This window comes from Pelobates fuscus, chromosome 4, assembly GCF_036172605.1.
Source record: "Pelobates fuscus isolate aPelFus1 chromosome 4, aPelFus1.pri, whole genome shotgun sequence".
NCBI classification, from domain to species: Eukaryota; Metazoa; Chordata; class Amphibia; order Anura; family Pelobatidae; genus Pelobates; species Pelobates fuscus.
Genome location: NC_086320.1, coordinates 258136100 through 258159721, shown reverse-complemented (window position 1 = coordinate 258159721; position 23622 = coordinate 258136100). Strand labels below are relative to the sequence as shown.

At 40.1% G+C, this 23622-nt stretch overlaps 1 protein-coding gene across 1 annotated transcript in view; it reads left to right on the top strand.

The window, feature by feature from the left end:
• PDE1C (phosphodiesterase 1C) overlaps positions 1 to 23622 on the top strand; it is an 888281-nt gene that overhangs the window by 730855 nt on the left and 133804 nt on the right. Inside the window, exon 8 of the mRNA XM_063452062.1 lies at positions 17587 to 17727. Coding sequence (XP_063308132.1) covers positions 17587 to 17727 — 141 coding nt within the window. The remainder of the gene's footprint in view (positions 1 to 17586; positions 17728 to 23622) is intronic.

Here is a 23622-nt window from a genome sequence, read left to right as displayed (position 1 = left end):
TACAGGCTGATACATGTAGCAAGTAGAGAATAGCTGTACTAAAAAAAGAGCACATGCTAAAGTAATGGCAAAATACCCTGTGGTAACAGCTGCTAAAGATTCCCTCATGTGCCTTTGAGCAGTGGCGTCACCAGGGGGGGGGGGGGGAGGGGGCAGAGGGAGCCATGGCCCCCCCTAGATCAGGCAGTGCACCCCTTTGTGCCACCCCAAATGAAAGTTACTGCTCGCTGGGCTTTATTATGTTCCCTCAGACTGTAACAGTATGTTACAGTCTGAGGGAATTCAGTGCAGAGGGACTCACTGCTGGAGAGAGGTGCTGGGGGCTGTGGATAGCTGCTGAGGGCTGGAGCGGCTGCATTGAGGCTGCTGGGGACAGGAGGGATCACTGACAGTCTCCCTTCCTGAATTCCCAGCAGCTTCCCCTGCACACAGGCTCCAGCTTTGCCTCGCGTGTGCAGGCTCTGCCCCCGTGACGATAGCTCCACCCACACATCCGCCTCCCGCCAAAGCTCCGCCCCCCCAGTAAAGAAGCAGACCTTGCTGCAGTTTGAAAAGGCCATAGTGTAGTGAGTATTACAAAATAATGTGAGGATTAAACATGCAACCATTTTAGCATACTTATATGAAATACATAATCAAAATACACTGGACATTAAATGATTTTGTATTTCATTGTGTTAAAATATCACACGGAGCAAGGTTTCAGTGTAATGTTTGTAACGTAATGAGAATCAGCTAGTTCCTGAATAGTTTTGCAAGGTGCAAGAAACCACAGTGTTGTGACTATTCATTTTATTTTGAACAACTTGGTGGCCCTACCCCTAGACATAGAATACCTAGACGCCGCATTGCGTGCTGAGCGGCGAGGAATGCGGGCACCATCTTGGACCGGTCGCCACTCTACCGAAGCTATTGAAGAACCCTTGGAAAGTCCATCTCACAAAATGTAAGTGAAGGACTTGGGACTATGTGTGCTGGGGTAGGCTGGCATAGGGGTATTAACACTGTAGGGGTATTAATGACTAGGGGTATGGGTATTAAGGACTAGGGGTAGGGGTATTAAGGACTAGGGGTAGGGGTATTAAAACTATAAGTGCCCCAAGTCCTTCACTTACCTTTTGTGAGATAGACTTTCCAAGGGTTCTTCAATAGCTTTAGTAGAGCTGCGACCGATCCAAGATGGCACCCGCATTCCTTGACGCTCAGCACGCAATGCCATAGACATGCGACGTCTAGGTATTCTATGTCTATGGCCCTACCTGAACTGGTTGCTATATGTATCATACAGGAAATTACTGCCATGTTTGATAGCCACTGTAATAATGACAAGTAATGCTTCTGGTGAGGTCTAAGGCAGAAAGGAACTGTGTGTGCCACAATAACTAATATTTAATTTGCTCTGTATAAGTCACGTTTGTATGCCCATTACAAATGTTGAGGATATTTTTTTCTGTTCTCTATAAAGGATTAGTAGGCTAATGGAAAGCAATGTGACCTCTGTTTATATATAATAATAACAACCTAATAACCTATTAAGATAATGCTAATCCTTCATTTGTATCATCCACCCTGGGAAAGGGAGGATATGCTATAAATTACTAATTTTCCAGTAATGATAATTTCAGCTCTTCTTTTGACGCCTTTGGATCAGCTAAGAACAACCCTTTTTTTTTTATCTGAGACGTAGAAGTGCACTCATATTGTAACAACTTTTGTCATATATGCTGAATAACTACTTTTGCTATGAATTTTACCTGCACAGTAGAAAGAAGGAACACTCTAGGTCTGTGTGTCTGTGTGTGTATGGACCCAGCAGTCTGTGTGTGTGTGTGTGTATGGACTCAGCAGTCTGTGTGTCTGTGTGTGTATGGAGTCAGTAGTCTGTGTGTGTGTATGGAGTCAGCAGTCTGTGTGTCAGTCTGTGTGTCAGTCTATGTGTCTGTGTGTGTTGTGGGGATATTTATGGGATAATAATAGTAAACAGTTGAGAATTGCCCACTATTTCAATTCTCAGATCCCAAAGATCGTTATCGTGTAAGTGAAATGTATTTCATATAAATAAAATCACAAATTGTTATAAAAATAGATACAATTTATTTTGACAATTTAAATAATAATGATAATAAGTAACATGCGTGACAATAATCAATGAATATTCAGTATAACATGACTATTTAATACAAATGGTAATATATTTTCCAACGGTTAACACAGCTTAGAATCTAAAACATTAGCTGTCAAGAAGATTTATGATGGGCTTCACAGAGACAAAGAAAGTTTCACATAGAGACAGAGCTGCAGCGTAAAGTCATAAAAACTTTAGCTGACAGTTAGAATAACCCTTCCAATGCTGGCTAGACCTCCTGGGTAATTAAGATCTATTCTCATGTAATTTTAATTAAAATAACAATTAAACCAGTTCATTAGTCACTTCCTGGAGCCATCCAATAAGAGAAATCTACCAAATTCTACAAGCTGAATTTTTAACTTGCCTAAACAGATATTTTATCTTATTTTAGAGCAAATCAATACAACTGGATAAATATCACGATATGCTAACATGTGATATGTCACATAAATACATACTTATTAATTTCTATCTGCAGAATAGAAAGTTTATAAATGTACTTCTTATTTAACTGAGATTTCTAAATATCGAAATCTGATCGTGATTTATCCAGTCATATATCATGCTATAAGACAATTTTAATTAATTTAAATTAATTAAATGAAACCAGTATATTTACCAGTTAAAGAGATGTTCTCATCAGATGTTCTCAGGTAGCTAAGTGTCAAGGAATGTTTCTTTCTCGCTCTCACTCTGCTTTTCTTTCTTAGCCTGCTTCCGACTGCCTTGCCCTTTGCTTTCTCTGCATACCTCCTTGCATTTTTCTCTCTTCCCTTTGTCTTAACTTTTAAAGGAAAAATTCACTAGGTGATAGACCAATAGAAACACTGGGGTGTGGTTACCTCCCAGATAACAATTTAGGTATTTGGTCTATAGAGGGCAGTCTCGTCCCACTAAACATACCTATCCAGGAAAGAGTTAACTTTTCCTGGTGGCTATTTTGATGTAATTTTGGCTTATCTATATGATTGCCATAATTTAAGTTTTCTGTCAGATCAAACAGTTTCTTTAAGTTTTGTCCAGACTATGTGTCTGGTAAATTTTGCTACAATTTCTAATATGACAGTTATAACTAAGCATGACCCTTAAATTACAATGGGGCTCTTATACATTATAGAAAGTAAAATTAAATTATTTAATCTTCTCTGTCACAAATGTCTGGGTTTAGAATTTATTCTATTCCATTAGCAATTAGACAGTCTCTTATCACTTGGTTTGTTTATAGTATGCATTCCTTTAGCTCTGGCAAAGTGGTTAGTTTTACAGAAAGGATAGAAATTTCGTGTCTCTTTGTTACTTTGAAAATAACAAAATGGAGTCTGGTCTGTTCAGATTGACTCTGACAATATGCATTTTAATTTCTATCATAGCACAAAATGTCTGCCGATATAAATACCCTGACAGTGTATGGAATCAGCAGTCTGTGTGTGTGTATGGAGTCAGCAGTCTGTGTGTCTGTGTGTGTGTATGGACTCAGCAGTCTGTGTGTGTGTCTGTGTGTGTATGAACTCAGCATTCTGTGTGTATGGACTCAGCAGTCTGTGTGTGTGTATGTACTCAGCACACTGTGTGTCTGTGTGTGTGTGTGTATGGACTCAGCAGTCTCTGTGTGTGTGTCTGTGTGTGTGTATGGACTCAGCAGTCTGTGTGTGTTTATGGACTCAGCAGTCTGTGTGTCTGTGTCTGTGTGTGTATGGACCCAGCAGTCTGTGTGTCTGTGTGTATGGACTCAGCAGTCTGTGTATGGACTCAGCAGTCTGCATGTGTGTGTGCATGGACTCAGCAGTCTGTGTGTCTGTGTGTGTATGGATTCAGCAGTCTGTGTGTCTGTGTGTGTATGGATTTAGCAGTCTGTGTGTCTGTGTGTGTATGGACTCAGCAGTCTGTGTGTCTGTGTGTGTATGGACTCAGCAGTCTGTGTTTCTGTGTGTGTATGGACTCAGCAGTCTGTGTGTCTGCCTGTGTGTGTATGGACTCAGCAGTCTGTGTGTCTGCCTGTGTGTGTATGGACTCAGCAGTCTGTGTGTCTGCCTGTGTGTATATGGACTCAGCAGTCTGTGTGTGTATGGACTCAGCAGTCTGTGTGTCTGTGTGTGTATGGACTCAGCAGTCTGTGTGTCTGTGTGTGTATAGATTCAGCAAGTCTGTGTGTACGTGTATAAATCAGCCTGTGTGCATTCAGGAGTCTGTGTGTGTGTGTATTCAGCAGTCTCTCTGTGTTCGTATTCAGTGTACTTTGTGTATGTACTCAGCAGTCTATCAATAATTACAAATTTTATTCCAGTGAGTTGTCTTGTAGGAAGGGCCCCAGTGCACTGCTTTGAGAGAGACAGAGAGCAGCGCCATACAGTGAGCACTGACTGTCTTGGGATATAATACACAAACAGACCTGTATTATACAGTCGGTGCTTCCTGTATATTGCTGCTCTCTGTATTATACAGGTCTGTGTGCATAATATCCTGGAACAGTCAGTGCTCCCTGTATAGTGCTGCTCTCTGTATAATACAGGGCTGTGTGTATAATATCCCAGGACAGTCATTGCTCACTGGATGGCGCTGCTCTCTGTATAATACAGGTCTGTGTCTGTATAATATCCTGGGACAGTCAGTGCTCACTTTATAGTGCTGCTCTCTGTATAATACAGGTCTGTGTATAATATCCCGGGACAGTCAGTGCTCCTTGTATAGTGCTGTTCTCTGTATAAAACATGTATTGAGTTTTGCGGCAGTGGGTGTGGTAAACTTTCAATGTAATAATTGATAGCTGTGCTGCAAAATGTCCTTGGAATTTTTTTTCAAATGTTGGTAACTATGGCACTGTATTAAGGGAAATGTGTTTGTTTTTTAATAATCCCTGGTGGAAAATAATGAATCCTCCACCATGGATTATTAAAAAAAAAAAAAAAAAACATTGTGGGGGCCGGGCTTAACATGTGGCAGGGGCGGGGTCAAATTGCGGCGAGGGCGGGGTTAAATGTGCCCCCCTACTTTTGTTCCTGGCCCACCATGTGCCCCCCCTAAAAATGAATCCTAGAGACGCCACTGCTTTTGAGGGCACCCTTTAATAAAAATTTGTAGATACTAAATAATTCCAACCAGCCCACCAAACTCCTAAGAAAACAGAGCGGTATCAAAATATAATAGGAGTATGTGGAAACCACAATATATTAGTGCTTTAGTCGGCATGTGAGTAGCGTAGGTGGATAGCAGTGTCTAAATCCCTGATGCACGTTTCACCTTTCGGCTCATCTTTTCGCTACCAAATTTAAGTGTTTTAAAAAGGGATGAGATGACTGGGAAGCTGAATGTACAGTATGTGAACCTGAAACTTTTGTTTCTGTGGCACTACTTAAGAAAGGTCTTAAAAATAACCAATCCCTCTGGGCCAATTATCTCTGGAATAGGCTCACTCACATCAAATTTATCAGAATATGTGGACCAATTCCTACAGCCACTTGCTCCGACCTTAGAAAATGAGAAGACTAACTATCGAGATTCAGAAGCTAAAGGCTTTTATAAGTGTGGGAAATGTAGTGGCTGTATTAATATTCCAACGCAGGAAAAGGTGATTAAAGAATTTAAGCATACGGAAAAAGACGGACTCTACACGATTAGAAGTTACCCTAGGTGCAATTCAATATGGGTAATATACCTGTTGATGTGTCCCTGCAATAGATATTACGTTGGAAGAACCAAGAGAGCTTTCAAGATGAGATTAGGGGAACATATCCAAAATATCAAAAAGGGACTCCTCGCACACAACCTCTTACATAGTTACATAGTTACATAGCTGAAAAGAGACTTGCGTCCATCAAGTTCAGCCTTCCTCACACCTGTTTTTTGCTGTTGATCCAAAAGGCAAAAAAAAAAAAAAAAACCCAGTTTGAAGCACAATTTTGCAACAAGCTAGGACAAAAAATTCCTTCTTGACCCCAGAATGGCAGTCAGATTTATCCTTGAATCAAGCACATATTACCCTACATTGAAAGATTATATCCTTGAATATTCTGTCTTTGCAAGTATGCATCTAGTAGCTGTTTGAACATCTGTATGGACTCTGATAAAACCACTTCTTCAGGCAGAGAATTCCACATCCTGATTGTTCTTACAGTAAAAAAACCTTTCCTTTGCCTTAGACGAAATCTTCTTTCTTCCAGTCTAAACGCATGGCCTCGTGTCCTATGTAAAGTCCGGTTTGTGAATAGATTTCCACACAATGGTTTGTATTGGCCCCGAATATATTTGTATAATGTTATCATATCCCCTCTCAGGCGACGTTTTTCTAAACTAAATAGGTTTAAATTTGTTAACCTTTCTTCATAGCTGATATGTTCCATTCTTTTTATTAATTTTGTAGCCCGCCTCTGCACTTTTTCTAGTGCCATGATATCCTTCTTTAGAACAGGTGCCCAAAATTGCACAGCATATTCAATATGTGGTCTTACCAGTGATTTATAGAGAGGCAAAATGATATTCTCATCCCGTGAATGAATGCCCTTTTTCATGCATGACAATACCTTACTGGCCTTGGCCACTGCTGATTGACATTGCACATTGTTGCATAGTTTGTTGTCTATAACAATTCCCAAGTCCTTTTCGTGTGTTGTTATCCCTAATTCACTTCCATTAAGGGTAAACGTTGCTTGTGTATTCTTTACGCCAAAGTGCATAACTTTGCATTTTTCAACATTAAATTTCATCTGCCATTTGAGTGCCCAGTCCTCCAGTCTATCTAAATCCTTCTGAAGCAAAGTAATATCTTGCTCACATTGTATTATTTTACAAAGTTTTGTGTCATCTGCAAACACTGAAACATGACTTTCAATGCGGTCTTCAAGATCATTTATAAAAATGTTAAATAGAAGGGGTCCCAGAACAGACCCCTGAGGGACACCACTTGCCACCTCTGTCCAGCTTGAAAATTTACCATTAACGACAACTCTTTGTATTCTGTTTTTAAGCCAATGTTCTACCCAAGAACAAGCATTTTCATCGAGACCAATTTCCTTGAGTTTGAACACTAATCTTTTGTGTGGAACTGTATCAAATGCCTTGGCAAAATCCAAATAGATCACATCCACTGCAACACCCTGATCTATACTTCTACTTACTTCTTCGTAGAACGCAATCAAGTTAGTTTGACATGACCTGTGCTTCATAAAACCGTGCTGATTTTTGCTGATAACCATATTCTTCTCAAGGAATTCTTGAATATTATCCCTTAATAACCTTTCAAATATTTTACCAGCCACAGAAGTTAAGCTCACAGGTCTATAATTTCCAGGCAAGGATTTTGAACCCTTTTTGAATATAGGAACCACATCTGCCTTCCTCCAATCCTCCGGAACACTTCCTGAAAGAAAAGAATCTTGAAAGATTAAACATCTTGAAACATTTTTGTTTACATCATGATAAGAACCCTGCATAAGATTTATGGCCATAGAAAAAATGAATTTACATTTGAGAGGTGGAGACATACAGAAAGCATTAGACAGAGCCGAAGCAAAATGGATCTTCAAACTCAATTCATTAGAGACCTGTCTAGTGGATACTTACCTCTGATGAAGTTATTTGTACAATCACGAAATGCGTAAGGCTGTATCCAGGAGCACTAAACAAACGGCACAGTGGAATGCACGCCGCAAACTACCGAAGCATCCATCCAGGACCACAGCTTCGCCCCATACCCAGTGTTGGGGCAAAGACAATAGGAGTCACAAGTGAGAGGTTCCACATACACTACCACTGTATGGTGATTTCCGTCATAGAACTCTTCATTTTATGACTCTTTTTTTCTATTACTATCAAGCACATCTTGTCTCTGTTTCACATTTCCCATATGTGATCCAGACATTGCTATCTGTGGGAACTGTAAAGTTTACTAGAAGATACTTTGTGTAAAACAGAGTTTCTTCTATATTGTATCTATCTGTATATACATATTTTACAGGTGATACTATAATATCTCAGCTTAAAGAGTGGGTCCCCTGTCTTTTCCCATAGTAGGAGTCCACATTCCACACCTATGTGTATATAGCTAATACATCTTAGAGACGGTTGGGACATTATACTGTGTTTTTCTTTTTTTGTGGACTACTGAGATTTTTAGCATGTCAGATAAAAAATTGTTTTTATTTAAAGAATTTTGAGTTGCACAGTGTGTATTTTTGGGGATTATGCTATTCCCCATTGATGATATCAATTATTATACTTCTATGTAAATATTTTTTATTTTCATTCTATGTTTTCTATTTCACCGTTTAGGTGATCTATCCACTTTTTCACCCTTTTCAGTTTTGAATTTTATTTTTCCTTTTTTTAATGTATTTTTATTTATTTCATTTTTTTGTCTAGTTTTACTATATATATATACACTCCTGGTATACCCTTTGTAGGTTTTTCCTCTATAAATTGTCCATATTTATATAATTATTTCTGGCTTTGACAGTGTGATACAAACACAACCAGCAGTAAAGAATCCTTGTTTTGGATGTCTGACAGTTTTACAACTGGCGGTAAATTTAAATAATCATTGTTTGTAGCTTTGAAAGTATAATACAAGAACTACTAGCAGTAAATAATCATTTTTTGGGTGAAACTAGGGAGCTAAGGAGCTAGGATAATGACCTTCATTGCATTCCTGTGACTACATTTCAACCTGCGAGAATCTGTTCCTGGGGGTGTCCTCTTTTTTACTTTCTAGAATATGGCAACCCTACTGTGAAGGTGGAAGTCTTCATTGCTTACAAATCATTCAATGTGCATAATGATACATTATAGAATACATGTATTTACTGGAGCTCGTAAAAATGGAAAAAGCTGCAGCTCAAATGACTGGATTACAATAAATTATGTACTGACGGAACTTGGTCTTTCATTATCCAAAAATGAGTAGAATAAAAGTCTTTATGATTTAGCAATTGTGTGCAGTTAAATCCATTATCAAAGCTCATCTTTGCTCATCCTTGACTAATTAAAAAGGTTTCTCAGCTAAAAAAAATCATATGCCTGTTAAACATATTTTAGAGACACTTTGCAGAAATTCTATTTGGTATCTTGGTATATTTTTTCAAATAAAATCTGTAAATCAGACATTAAAATGTTTGAGTATGAGATTAAGCATTTTCAATTTTATTGAAAAACAAAATTCCTTTAAAATGTGCCTAAGGCAAAGAAAAGTTTTTTTGTTTTTTTTTTACTGCAAGAGCAATAAGGATGTGGAATCCTCTGCCTGAAGAAGTGGTTTTATCAGAGTCCATACAGATGTTCAAACAGCAACTAGATGCATACTTGCAAAAACAGAATAATTTAAAGATATAATTTTTCAATGTAGGGTAATAGCTTATTGATCCAAGGATAATTCTGACTGCTATTCTGGGGTCCAGAAGGATTTTCCCCCCAGTTTGTTGCAAAATTGGAGGTGCTTAGAACTGTTTTTTTTTTAAACTTTTGGATCAACCGCAAGAAAACAAATGTTAGGAAGGCTGAACTTGATGGACGCAAGTCTCTTTTCAGCTATGTAACTATGTAACTATGTCTATCTTATGCCAAGGCCTGTAGCTATTTTGGACTATAAATCTCTACAAAATATTTCTTCAGGTATTAGATGCAGCCTGGCTATCATAAGTGTGCAGCACTGTTCTATAGTCCCCTGCCAAGCCATTATGCTGACAACCTCTTATATAAAAAGCATTTTGAGGCTATAGTTCAAACTAACCATTTCACCTAAGATCATGTAACACCATTGCCCCACTTCCAGTAGGTTGTTCCCTATTCTGCAGATGCACACTTACTTCATCATAATAGGCATGTCCACCTACCTCCCTTACACATTTCTCAGCATCCAAATTGTATACACATGTATAGAACATTTTTTACTATTCAAGTAACGTCAGGCTCACCAGAGTTACAGGATTTATCTTATTACCTTTTACTTGTCATTAAAATGAATATATTTCTCCTGAACTACTTTGGAATCAAATAGAAATGTATTTAATATTATTAATATTTGAAAAGTGCCAACAACTTCACCAGTGTTGTAAAATAGCTGGATTAACTGACAAATATTTCCAACTAAATGAGTTTCATGCACAAGAACAGAGGTTGGTGAGGGCCCTGCACAAACTAACTTACATTCTAGGGGACACTATTGTTGCCCTAGACAACACTGTATAGCATGCTAATTCAAGGTATTTTTCTACTACCTCTGCAATGGTACCACAATCCCCATCCATTCTCCCAAAGACCTATCTTGATTCATGTCCAATTTAGGATTTCACCACAAGTCTTCTAACATACTCTTTCTAAGGTGCAAAGCAACTAGCAAAAAAAATATCCATCTCGAAAGGCATCTCGAAAGACTTGCTCCAACTACTGTTGTTTTTAATGATCTATTCAAAGTGGTGAAGTGATTAGTGTTCACTAACTGATTATTCACTCATTGTACTGGGTTTGATGAATATACACTGGGTCTACACCATTGTTTTGGATGTTATTTTTCTAATTTCATTAGGGAGAGCAAAGGGACCCTCTGGGCACCAATACAACCTCAATGCATTTGATAGATTTTGATAGGCCTCAATAATATGCTGTTATTTTTTGCATGCTCAAATCTTTAAATTTTTGCACAAAAATACTAAATGTTTTGCAGAATTCTACATCATAAGTTACACCCCTCCTGCAAGGTGCATAAAGGTATGCAAATAGTCTACGCCCCAAAAGCACTGAGTGAGCAGCTTTTTTCACATCCTGGCTGCAGACATTTACAGGACCTATAAAAAGTTAGCGATATGCTTACTAGATGTCTCATTGGGTGTCCTTTCCTTCTAATGCAGGTCATTTGTTGTCCAGATCATTCAGGACTGAACTGACTGGCGTGAAGCAGTGAGGCTAGAGAGACAGGCTTATGGTGCAGCATTTTACAAAACATTTGCTTATTTATCCAAAAATGAAAATAAAATAGTGCATATTAATGATGCCAAAACCTATCAAATGCACTAAAGTACTATTGGTGCCTGTAGTGTCACATTAAATATATACATATTTTATGTATTTTACTACTATGACAATGCTCATTCAAAAGGATATCCAATGTAGCTTTAGTCCGTTTGATTACATTTCCAGTTATTTTTTATTCTTCCCCTACTGTAGCTTAAAGTTAAATGTTAATCCAACTGAGAGGCACAATTTTACCCTTATTAGTTTGATATACCAGTACATTTGACCTATTTATTTGCTCTACTGTCTGTTACGCCTCTACAATAATCTATTACCTTACTCCCCCAAACTCTAAAAACATAACTCATTCTCTCTCTGTGCTTTTATATGCCACCATCCTTCTCCATCCATATTCATCCTCTCTCCTCCAAACTCCCTCCTTAGTTCCCCAAGATGTATAGCAGCTTACGTAGGCCGTGATATAATATTTTTTGGCTGAGCTTTCCAAATAATTTAATATTTTTGGCTAAACCTTTTCAAATGGTTTATCTACAAAACGTCCCATAGACTTTCATGACTACTTCTGTATATAAATCTTTTGAAAAGCTTATCGAAAAATATTAAATCAAAACCTTAGTGTTGAAATATTTCCGGGGCACTTGTTGGAAGTTTGATTGAATAAATCATTTATGCTGAACTGAAGATGGCTTTTAAATGTATTTTACTTTGGTGCACCTGGTTTCTAACTGGATGAATGCCTATTTCCTTAATCTTGTTTGTACTATCGCTTTCTAATGTCTCTATTAATTATTGCTTGATAAGCTTTCCAAATTATTTTCCCACATATTAAAATATGGAAAATATATCATATATAAACAAATATACCAATATATCATAATATATGAAAATATTACAAAGTTATAAAACATTTCATAATTTAAGTAATTTTAAGTTACCAGAAATTTTATTCAGACAAATCAATTCAAATTAATTATTGAATATATATATATTTTGTGAAAACTCGGGCTTCAGGGTTACTATACAGTGATTTAACCACTGATATAAAGTGTGAAGGAAAGCCAAATTTAGTTAGGACCACCTGCAGAAACGGCCAGTGCAGGCGGTCAAAAGCTTTCTCAGCGTCCAAAGATAGTAGGAGACTGTTGGGGGAGTGTCTGTGAATGGTATGTAATAATGCGAGGGCTTTGCGCGTGCCGTCAGCTCCCTGCCTGCCATGTACGAAACCGACTTGATCGGAGTGTACGATAGTCTACAGAATTGTCGTCAGTCTGTTGGCATAGACTTTAGCAAGGGAGATGGGCCTAAAGTTTAGTAGGGAGATGGGCCTAAAGTTGGTGCATTGGACTAGCGGTTTGCAAGGTTTAGGTAAAGTGGCCACATAGGCCACGAGCATGTCATGCGGCATGGTTTCTAGCGCAGTGGTGGAGGTGAAAAGTGACAACAATCGGGGAGCAAGGATGGAGGAAAACCTTTTATAATATAGGTTGGGGAGTCCATCTGGGCCTGGGGCTTTGTTTAAAGGTAGGTTCTGTATAACTGTGATTACTTCCGTTTGGGAAATGGGTCCTGCCAGGAACTCTTGCTGTGAGGCTGAGAGCATGGGCAGGTTGCCTCTCTTCAGGAAGTTGGCTATTTCCTATTCAGTGGGTTGGTGTACCATAGGGTCATTTTTTTAAGTTGTAGAGTTTGCCATAAAATTCAACAAAAAGGTCACTGATCTCTTGGGGTTTGATCACCTTCTTCACGTCTTGTGTGAGGAGATGTGATATTTTGGTTTGGGCCTGTGCTTCTCTGAGTTGGTTAGCCAGAAATTAACTGGCTTTGTTACCCATACAGTACTCCCTAGCTTTCAATTTTTAAGTGTACGGGTTGTGTTGGCTATGTTTATGTCATTGAGTTCAGATTGGGCTTGGGTGATAAGTGCAGCGTCTACTGGATTTGGGTTGAGTAAATGGTAGGCAGATGCGTCTGTCAATTTCCTCAACAGGTTCAATGATTTGGTCTGGGAGGTCTTTTTTAGGAAGGTGGGCCGTCGTATAAACAACCCACGCACAGCAGCCTTATGGGCTCTCCATAACAATGTGGGTGACGTCTCCGGTGTCTCATTGGTGGAAAAATAGTGTGTGAGTTCGGATTCTATTTCTGAGCTAAATTTTTAGTCTTATAAGATGGAGCCATTCAGTCTCCACGAGTTACAGCCCCTAAAGGTAAAATAGTCTCTAAACGTTGCTATCACTGGCGCGTGGTCCCACCAGACAATGATGCCCATGTGGCATGTTTGGAGCAGATTAAGAGAAGGGCCCGGTACGAGTAGCATATCTATTCTTCAGTACGTCTTGTGAGGTTTGGAGTAGTATGAGTAGCCCCTGTCTAAGGGGTGGAGTGTGCGCCAACAGTCATACAGATTACATTTCGACAGAAGTTGTGTTAGGGCTTTGCAGGTTGGTTTGAGGGATTCCTGTCGTCCCCGAGTGGAAGGCATTAAAGTGTCTAGGGTTGGGTCTAGGACGTGATTTATCGTGGTGCCTCTCTGTGCAGCTGCCACCTTTGTGAGTACACTGACTAAAAAATTCCTCTGGTTCTCATTAGGCGCATACAAGTTTACGAGTGTGTACTGTATATTATTTATCAAACAGACGACAATCAGGTATCTGCCCTGGTTGTCCAAAATTGTGTGTAGCAGTTCAAAGGCAACCAAACTGTGTATGTAAATAGAACCTCCCTGGATTTGGATACATGTGCTGAGTGGAACTGAGTAGGAAAGTATTTCATTCCAAATTGGGGGACTTTTGCTTTGGGAAAATTAGTTTCTTGAAGGCATAATATGTCTACTTTTAATCTGCGGGCTTCCTGAAGCAGCATATGTCTATTGTGGGGCATGTTGAGCCCTCGAACGTTATGTGAGTAGACTTTCAGTGTGTGCTGTGGTTAGGTCTGCTGTCGTTAGAAGTGGAATCATAAGCACCTTACTCCAGCGAGTTTAGAGAGGGGGCGCGTGGATCCCTTTGGATGTAACTCCCCTAGTAGGGGCTGCTGGACATCTAATGGGGGAAATGGGAATTTAACTGGGGTGGGTAAGCAATGGTGAAAGGAAGGAGCAAACATAGTTAACAAAAGTATGTACATAAAAGCCAAACTCGGTGCAAGGCGCTGTGGTACAATGCTGTGGGGGGCATGGGATCGGAGACGATAGGTAAGCGGTGGCCTGAGCAGGCTAAAGGTGGTTGGTGCTACGTACACAACTTTACAACAACAATAAACAAAACAAAGTCGTTGGCATAGGATCTGATTCATAATAGAGGTATAGAGCATCAATGTTTGAACGTAGTGAGATGTCCCTAGGGGACCGCAACTTGGAGGAGGGGTGCGAGTTGGTAGTGTGGTCTGGCGCAACACCAGGGTTTCCCAGTACTACATGTACAAATATAAACCGGTGCTGGGGGGCGTTACTGCCGTACAGTGTATGGTAAGTCTGTCGTGTCCCGTGGGACGCTCACGAATGTGTCCCCACATGAATTCAGTTGTGGTGGGAAAGCATAGGCGACATGAGGCCGTTTGTGTGACTCTGTACACAAGGGTACAAGCTCTGACTGTGCAATACGTGAGTCAGATCTCACAGTACACGGTGTGTGAGCCCACGTAACTGATGTTTTGGGTAGGTTTAATTATAACAGGGTATTACGCGTACAACCATTAAGCAATATGAGATGTACACTCTCCATTTTACATACCTGAGGCCCTTTGCACTCTATAGGGTATCTTAACAGTTTGTCTGTAAAGGAGAACGGTGGCAGTAGTAGAACATAGGTCATTTGGGGCTCCCTACAGAACTCTATTCATACAGGGTACAAGTCCTGACTGTACCATATGTGGAACATATCTTGTGCTAAGCTAGATATATCCACATGGAACTGGCATGGTGGGGAGGCGGGTTTAGAAAAGGGTACTACGTGTACAACTATGAAACAATATGAAGTGATACACTCTCCGTCTTACATATCTGAACCCTGCTGCAGTCTGTGGGGTGTCTTAACAGTCAGTCCCTAAAGGAGCACAGTGGCGGTATTAGTTCACATGTCATATGAGGCTCCCAACCTAACTCTACCAACATGGGGCACGAGCCCTGGCTATATAATAAAAGAATCCTGGCACTCATCATGCAGTATATACGCACATGTAACGTATGTGTCGGGGTGATGGGCCTATAACAGGGTACTACGTGTACAACCAGTAAACTGTTAGAAAGGATACTCTCTCCATCCGACACATCTGGAACCTGAGATGTGTTGCGCCCGGTAGGGTAGTGTGATAGTTGGACCTGAAGGAGAACAATAGCAGTGGTCGCAAGTGTGCCATGTGAGGCTCCCCACGTAACTTTATTATCATGGGGTACCTGAGCAGAGTGCGGATTACATAAGGTAGAGCTCACCTTGTGCGTTAAGCCAGTTCTTCAAATGGGTATATCGGTAAGGGTGAATATAACCTGGTACTACATGTACAACTAGCAAACAGTGTGGACAGGTATTCTTATTAAGCAAACAGGTATGTCGGTTAGGTAAAATGTGACATGGTACTACGACAGGCTGGAATTAAACGGGTATGTCGGTTAGGTGATACCTGACATGGCACCACGAGTACTACTAGCAAACAATATGGACAGGTATGAATCAAGCGAGTCTATCAGTTAGGTAAAATATGACCTGGTACTACGAGTACAGCTACCGTACAGATTAATCAAACAGATGAGTCGGTTAGGTGAACCAGCAAACATTTTGGACTGGTACAAATGCAGTGTGGTGGTTTTAAACCGTTTGCATACTGCAAGACATGTTAGTAATTGGTCCACAAATCTGTGCAGAACCAGTATGGTTTAGCCTTAAATTAGTAACTGGGAGTCATTAGCTGAATGGCAGTGGTGGTGTACCGCCGAAGCGGTAAGTCGCCAATTAGTGGTGTGCCAGTCCTTGTCCACCATCCACGGTGGCTTCGGGGCCTGTGCGTCACCCACAATGGGCAAGTTCCACTGGTGTAGTAGACTCAGTCCATCTTCTACCATATGAATGACTGTAGTGGTCCTAGTTCTGGAGACTATCAGGCGGATAGGGAAGTCCCAACAGTACAGGGTGCACGGAAGGTCTCTGTCACCCTCTGGAAGGTCTTTCGTTGTCGCAAGGTGGCCGCAGAAAGATCAGAGAACATCTTGATGCAGGAGTATTCAGCAGGAAGGTCCTTCACGGTTCTGCTCCTTTTCATTAGTAGATCTTTCACATGGAAGTAATGTGCCTCCAGCAGCACGTCTCTGGGTAAGGATGCAGCAATCTGATGGGGTTTCAGAACCCTGTGCAAGTGATCTAGTAACAACATGTGCGTGGAGATCTCGGGGATCAGGAGCTTAAAAAAGCCGTGTACATAGCTAGGGAGGTCTGCCGGGAGAACAGTTTTCGGTATACCCCTCCGTCTGATGTTACTTCTCCTTGATCTATCTTCAAGGTCTATGAGCTTTGCCTTGCATTGTTGTAGTTGGGCAGTGAGGGATTTTATCTGCTCCGTCGACGCATTGTGCGCATCAACCAGGTCCTCCATCTTGGCCTCCACGTGTGTCGTGCGGGACCCAATGTCTTGCAGGTCGCGTTTCAATTCTGCGATACTGGATTGCCAGATTAAGATCAGCCATTGAGATTGTTCGTCCAGGGCTTGTTTTAGAAGAGCTGTGTTGAGCGGTTCACCATCTTGTGGTGAGTCTGCCTCCGACCTCGGACTACTTCCTCCAGAGAACTCGCGCCATCTTGTGGGTCCGTGGTCGTGGATTGCCTTGCCAGGGCCGCTACCTTTTTCTGGGTGAAAAAAGTTCAATTAATCGGGCTTGTCGTGGTGCCGACGGGTTTTGAATTGTGACAACTCGGGAATGACTCCTCAGTTACCGCAGGAATCTCACAATTAGTTAGTATTGCCTAGCTCGGGGTGCAGAGCTAAAGACTCAAGTGGCCATCTTTCTCCGCTTCCAGCCACGGCCTTCCTTATTATTGCATATTTTTAATGTATATTATTATTATTATTTTTTTTTTCATTATTTTTTTTTCTGTCATTTTGTTACAAATTGTTTACACCCACAAATGATGACATCAGAAATTTGACTGTACAATTAATTGGATAAAAGAAAGAAATTGTTGTATCTGTAATTAAAGCTTCATCACAAAGATTTTCTTGTCTGCCTGTCCGTTTTTTTAATTGTACTATTTAATATCTATTTAGTGTGACAGATCACATTCAACATAAACAAAGTGAGATAGTAAAACAAAACACTTTATGATCAACAAGATATGTTAATATTTCCAATAGTTTTTTTTAAATGTGCTATACTTCATTTATATTGTCTTGTTCTTTTATTATTTTTTCATTTTTTATTCTCATTGAGTCGATGTGTATAATTATGTTTGGATTTTTCCCTATGGAAAAGCTTGTAAGTGTGATCAGTATAATTACACTATTTTCTGTTTTAGATACCTATCTCTGCACTTGTATCATTTGTGGAGGCACTGGAAGTTGGGTACACCAAACATAAAAATCCATATCACAATCTGGTTCATGCAGCAGATGTAACACAGACCGTTCACTACTTTCTCTTTAAATCAGGCTTAGCGGTGAGTAAATATTTCTTCTTAACGAATATATTGTTCTAAATGTGCTCTGGAAAATTGAGGAGAAAATCATACAAAAGCAAAATATAAAAGAGGGCAAAGAGTATGAAAAAGCAGCAAAGAATATAAAAAAAGCAAATAAATAAAATTAAATATAGTAACAAAATATGGATCCACTGCACAATGTATGAAATAAGGTAAAATATATGTATTAATGAAATGACATAAAATTTACAATAACATTGTATAAAATGGAATAAGCTAATCACAATGATATCAAAAGTGCATGTTTCCAAACTTTTGCATAATGATAAACCAAATGGCGTTACACCACTCCACCACTTACAGTTCACACTGGGAATCTCTTCAAATACTGGCAGGAATAGCTAGCAGAATTAGAAAAAAATCATGTATAGATTGCTGTTCATGGATAAATAAAAAAAACCTAAGATTATATACCGTTATTTATTTATGTTGGGTTTTTTTTCACAAAAGGAAACAAGCAGTAGCCTCAAACATTTCACTATTTAAATATTATAAATACAATACCCCACAACCCAGAAAACACAATTCCTTTAACCTTGAGAGAGTAGATATATACAATTTTTATTCTAATTACACTTTGACTTCACAGACTGGACAATGTAATAATAATGTGGCAAATATGTTAAGTTTTGCAATACATTTTAAAAAGTATTTTGCTTGGTGTGTGACTTGGATCTAGGCTGAGACATGAGCAGACACCATTAGTTTGAGCTCCATGCAACACAAGACAAAATCCATTCCCATCATCTTCTGGATGGAACCCATTAAAAACAAAATAAATGTAGTCTGCTTTTCCACTAAGCCTTTTTTCACTAAATATTAGACAGATTGAAGCATCCGCTGATGTATTCAAGGCTAACATCTTCCAAGTACTTCATCTACTTGCACTTGTGGACTGGCTACTGAAACTAGCAAACCTTACTTCCCACAAGTATCTTTAATCTTTGTTCGCCATGTTTTCTCCAAAGACATAGCCCCCCCATTCACCAAGACCTCGGACTGACTGCATAATTACCAGTGGTTACCTGCAAAAATGTATTCTCATGGAAACAAAAAATACTCATCTACTAAGCAACAAAAACTCTTCATTGCCTGCACTGATGTCTCTTTTAAAGACGTACGGAACTATTTTGTATTAAAAACTAAATCGGACTAAGACACATGCACTGCCACTCGGCTTACAACCACTACTAGTGCAAACTCTCCAACAAAGGTAAACGTTTGATTGAAGGTCTAAGCACATCACCTACCTACATTTATTTGTGAAATCTCATAAACCCAAACTTTCCGATCATCTCCTACAGAGACACACAGTGGACGAAGGGGCTGACCTCCCTAACGTTTATGCCTATTACAGAGCTGCCCAACTGGAAGCTGCTGTAATGCTCCATATGCAACGCCAAGTGTTTCAATGGGTGGACATGGAGAATGACATACTTGCTAAGGGTTCCACAGTGGAAGTGTAAAAGCCTAAATCAATGCACCCTAAATCCCTGCAACTTTTACGAGCCATGAAATTAACATTTCACATGGGACCTCTTTCAGCAAGCACATGGAGCCAACCTAAATTTCATCCTTACACCCTCACTAACTGCATTATGAGCAGTTTTCCCTTGGCTGACATTGCATGCATGGAATAAATCTGGTATTAAAGCAATTGAACACCTATTCCACCACAATAGCAGCATACCTTTCTCAAACTTGCATAGGAAACATAAATTGCCAAAATCCTTTGTTTTCCCCTATCTACAAATTAGGCGCATCATACCAACACATACTGATGCAACTGCAACATCTTTACTAATGCAACTTCGATATATGATAAGTGCAGACACGCACCAGTCAAATCTAGAACCCTATCAACCTGCTACAGAACTATAATAAAAAGGAACCCCATGTAAACCAATGGGCCACAGAAAGTGATAGAACCTTAACAGACAAGGAATGGATATCCTCCATCAATGCCCTTAAGGGCATTACATGGTGTTACTCACACATGGCAGCCCATATTTGGGTGGTATCTGACACCCAGCAGATTTTGTGCGGTCCTCCCCATGGTGCCTCGATCCTGTTGGAGGTGCGGTGAGGGAGAGCAGGGACCTCCAACCCCTATGGGATGCAGTACATGAAACTTTGGAGGGTTTCAGATTTCTAGATTCACCCATAGATATACACACAGGTCTATTCTTACTCTTACCTTGAGAGGTACTGACTAACTTGAGACAACCCATAATGCTCACAATTTTAGCAGCCAGGAACTTAATTGCCCTCCATTGGAAACAACAAACCTGCCTGCCAAATTCCTAATTGCTGAACAAAATTAGCCAAAACTATATTTATGAGCGAATGTCTGTATCCTTTAAAAAAACAAACCAAATCTTTTTTTTTTTAATTCTTTTTTTTGTTGTGCTTTTATGATATACATAGGCTTGTGAAGCCACAACCATTATCACATGCTTACATTAGACAGACAGAAACACATTTGCAGCTTTTGAGAACAACGCACATTTTAGGTTAAGTATTGTAAGAGATGTCATTCTGTAGAGGTCTATTGCTGGTGTTCAATATTAACATGAGAAAACTTGTTGTATGGTAGGACCTGTGTTGAAACGTTAGCTATTATCCCCTAATGATTGCGATTTGTGGTTGGGTGCTAGTGGGAGTGTCAAGGATTAGAGAGTGGGCCACATAGCCTCCGGTTGTTACGCAGGCTTGGGCATAGGGACTGAGTGTTTGTGTCCTATGTGCCTTGTATTTGCCTTTGGAGAGTGAGTTGCAGGGTGATTGCAGGGGGAGAGAGACAGATGGCGGCAGCCTCTGCGTTAGCCCTTTGGCGGTGGCGGCCAATGTAGGGTGTTCATGTGAGTCTGTGGTTGGAGTTACCCCGGGGGGGGGCATTGTGGGACTGGAAATGTAGCGGTAACGTGTGCTATTTAAAACTCCTATTACATTAACTAACAAAAAAGTAAAACAGTTGTGCCTGTGCACTCTTGGATTGAGTTAGAGTCAGGTGGCAGCCATTGGGGCGACATTCCTTCGGGGGACAAAAGGGACTGTTCTTGTTGGGTCCCATGTGTGAGAGGTGGTTGGTGGGTCAGTTCCCGGTGGGAGCCCCAATGCTTGAAGGAAGGAGTCAGCCTCCTTTATAGAGGAGAGTGTCAAATTGGTGCCGTTACGGTCCACCGATAGGATTTTGGGTAGTGTCCAGCGGTGGGGTATATTGGCGTCTCGTAGGCTGCGGGTCACCGGGCCCAGAGTTCTTCTCCACTGGAAGGTACTCCTGGTCAAGTCCTGATAAAAGGTGAGGCTGACTGCTTCGAAGTTCAGCGGTGTTTTGCCTTTGACAGCTGTGAAGATGTTGTTCCTGTCTGTGAGAGTTTGGCACCGAATGATCAAGTCTCTAGTTGCTAGGAGAGGAGCCTGTCTCGGTTTGCTGATGCGAAAGATCCCAAAGGCAAAGGCCATTTTTTTTGCCTGAGTGTGTGGCATTAAGGTAGTGAAGAGGTGTCTGAGGTAGTGTGGCAGTTCAGACTGTCCGATAGCGTCGGGGATGCCCCTTATCTTTACATTAATTCTGTCCTCAGCAGCGTCCAGTTTATTGGTCATGGCTGAGTGGGAACACTGTAGTTGCAGTACTGCTTCTTTAAGGCCTCTCACCTCCTGCTGGAGGTCTATTATGTCTTCTTCTGAGGTTTTCACGTGGTCAGTCACCGCTTGGTTTTGCGTTCTTATCATGGCCGTGTCCGCTGCTGACATTTGCTTCAACTCCATCAGGAGATTTTGAATGTCCAATTTGGTAGCTGGTGTCAGTGCATCAGGGTCTGTCAGCGCATCCAGGGGTGTCTGTGTGTCCATGGTTTCCCCCGAGGCTTGCTCCAAGCACATGGAGCTGGTGTCATAATTAGGCGTGGCCGCCATCTTTAGGGACGCGGGTCACTGCAGCATTGCGCCTATATCGCGGTTGTCTTTGCAGCCTCCTGTAACTATGGGCTGGGATTTCTGTCCCATGGCTGCAGGGTCGGTTGTCCCGTTCTCCGTGGGTGTTGTGGTGATGGAGTACACCGCGTTTTGTAGCGCTGATTCCAAGGCGCCGTAGGTGGGGTAGGCCTTGGCTTTGCGGCGTACTTTCTTGCCCGTTTGCGGGTATAAAAAGGGCATCGGTCGTTCGTTAGCGGTACCTTGCTGCACTACCCGTTAGTCTCTTGGGCTGGTATGGCTTGTCAGGCTGAGATTGCCGTTGATTTTCTCATATTTGGCCGGAGCTCTCAGGATTTGCGTCCGCTCGGTTCAGTAGTTAAGCTCCGCCCCCCAAACCAAATATTTTTGTGCCACTTGGCAGCAATGGTTAAAATACATTAGCAGCTTATGGCGAGATATTGCCTAGATATTATTAAGGGCAACAAGCGAAACCTGAGCAAACCGAAACTTTATGACATGGTCCTGAGTAATCTCTCCAAAGAAAATCTTCTTTTCTGTTTGTCCATTATTGTCGGGTTCACACCAGGACAAGTGTTCCAAAACTCCCGATGTGTGATTTAGACTGGAATATAATGAAGGGAAAAAAAAAACACAAGAATATGTAGAAGGAAATAGAATAGCTGACAAAACACTTTAATGACAAATGTGGAAAACGTGATCTGTAACCCCTTAATGACCGAGGACGGTTCAGGACCGTCATCGGCATTTTTGCCTTGCCGACCGCTGACGGTCCTGAACCGTCCTAACGGTCCAATGTACTTACCCGATCGCCGTCGTTCCCCCGGCGGCGATCGGCGTTGGTCCCGGTGTGGGGAGACTGCCTGCAGCCCAGACAGTCTCCCCATGGCGGATTAGGACCCCTGTGGCCATGTGATCGCTCAACAGGGCGACCACATGGTCACAATAGGTGTCCATGTGTCTGCCTGCAGGGGGACTGTCTGTGCTGACAGGCAGTCTCCCTGCTAGTGTAAAATCCTAAAAAAAATTAAAGTTAAAGTTAATAAATAAAAATAATAATTATATATGTGTGTATATATATATGATATATAGACGTATATTATATATATATATATATATAATATACGTCTATATATCATATATATAATGTCATACTAAGTGTATTTTTATATTAATATGTACATATATTAATATAAAAATACACTTATAATTAAATTACACACGTGTATATATATATGATATATATAATAACTATATATATTGTAATATATATATATTATTATAAAATACAAATAATAAGTAATTTAAATTAAATAAAAAATGTAAAAATAATAATAAAAATTAAAAAAAATATATTTTTTCTATATGAAATTTTATTCTAACTGTATTTATTAATATATATATATTTATATCAAAATACACTTAGAATGAAATTGTATATATATCTATGTATATATAAATAAATAAAAAGAATATGAAATATACATATGTCCATATACAAAATTACATAAATAATTATATAAATATACACATAGACTTCAAATATATAAATATGCATATATATTTAAATTCTACATGTGTATTTATATAATATTTTTACATAATTAAGTAATTTTATTGATTGCAATTTAAGGGACCTGCCTGCCAACCCAGGTCGAAAGTCCAGAGAATTTAATTTGTTAGCACTGTATTTTACCCTGTAACGTTCTACGACACCCTAAAACCTGTACATGGGGGGTACTGTTTTACTCGGGAGACTTCGCTGAACACAAATATTAGTGATTCGAAACAGTAAATCATATCACAGCGATGATATTGTCAGTGAAAGTGACTTTATTTTTATTTTTCACACACAAACAGCACTTTTACTGATGATATAATTGTTATGATACATTTTCCAGTTTTGAAACACTAATA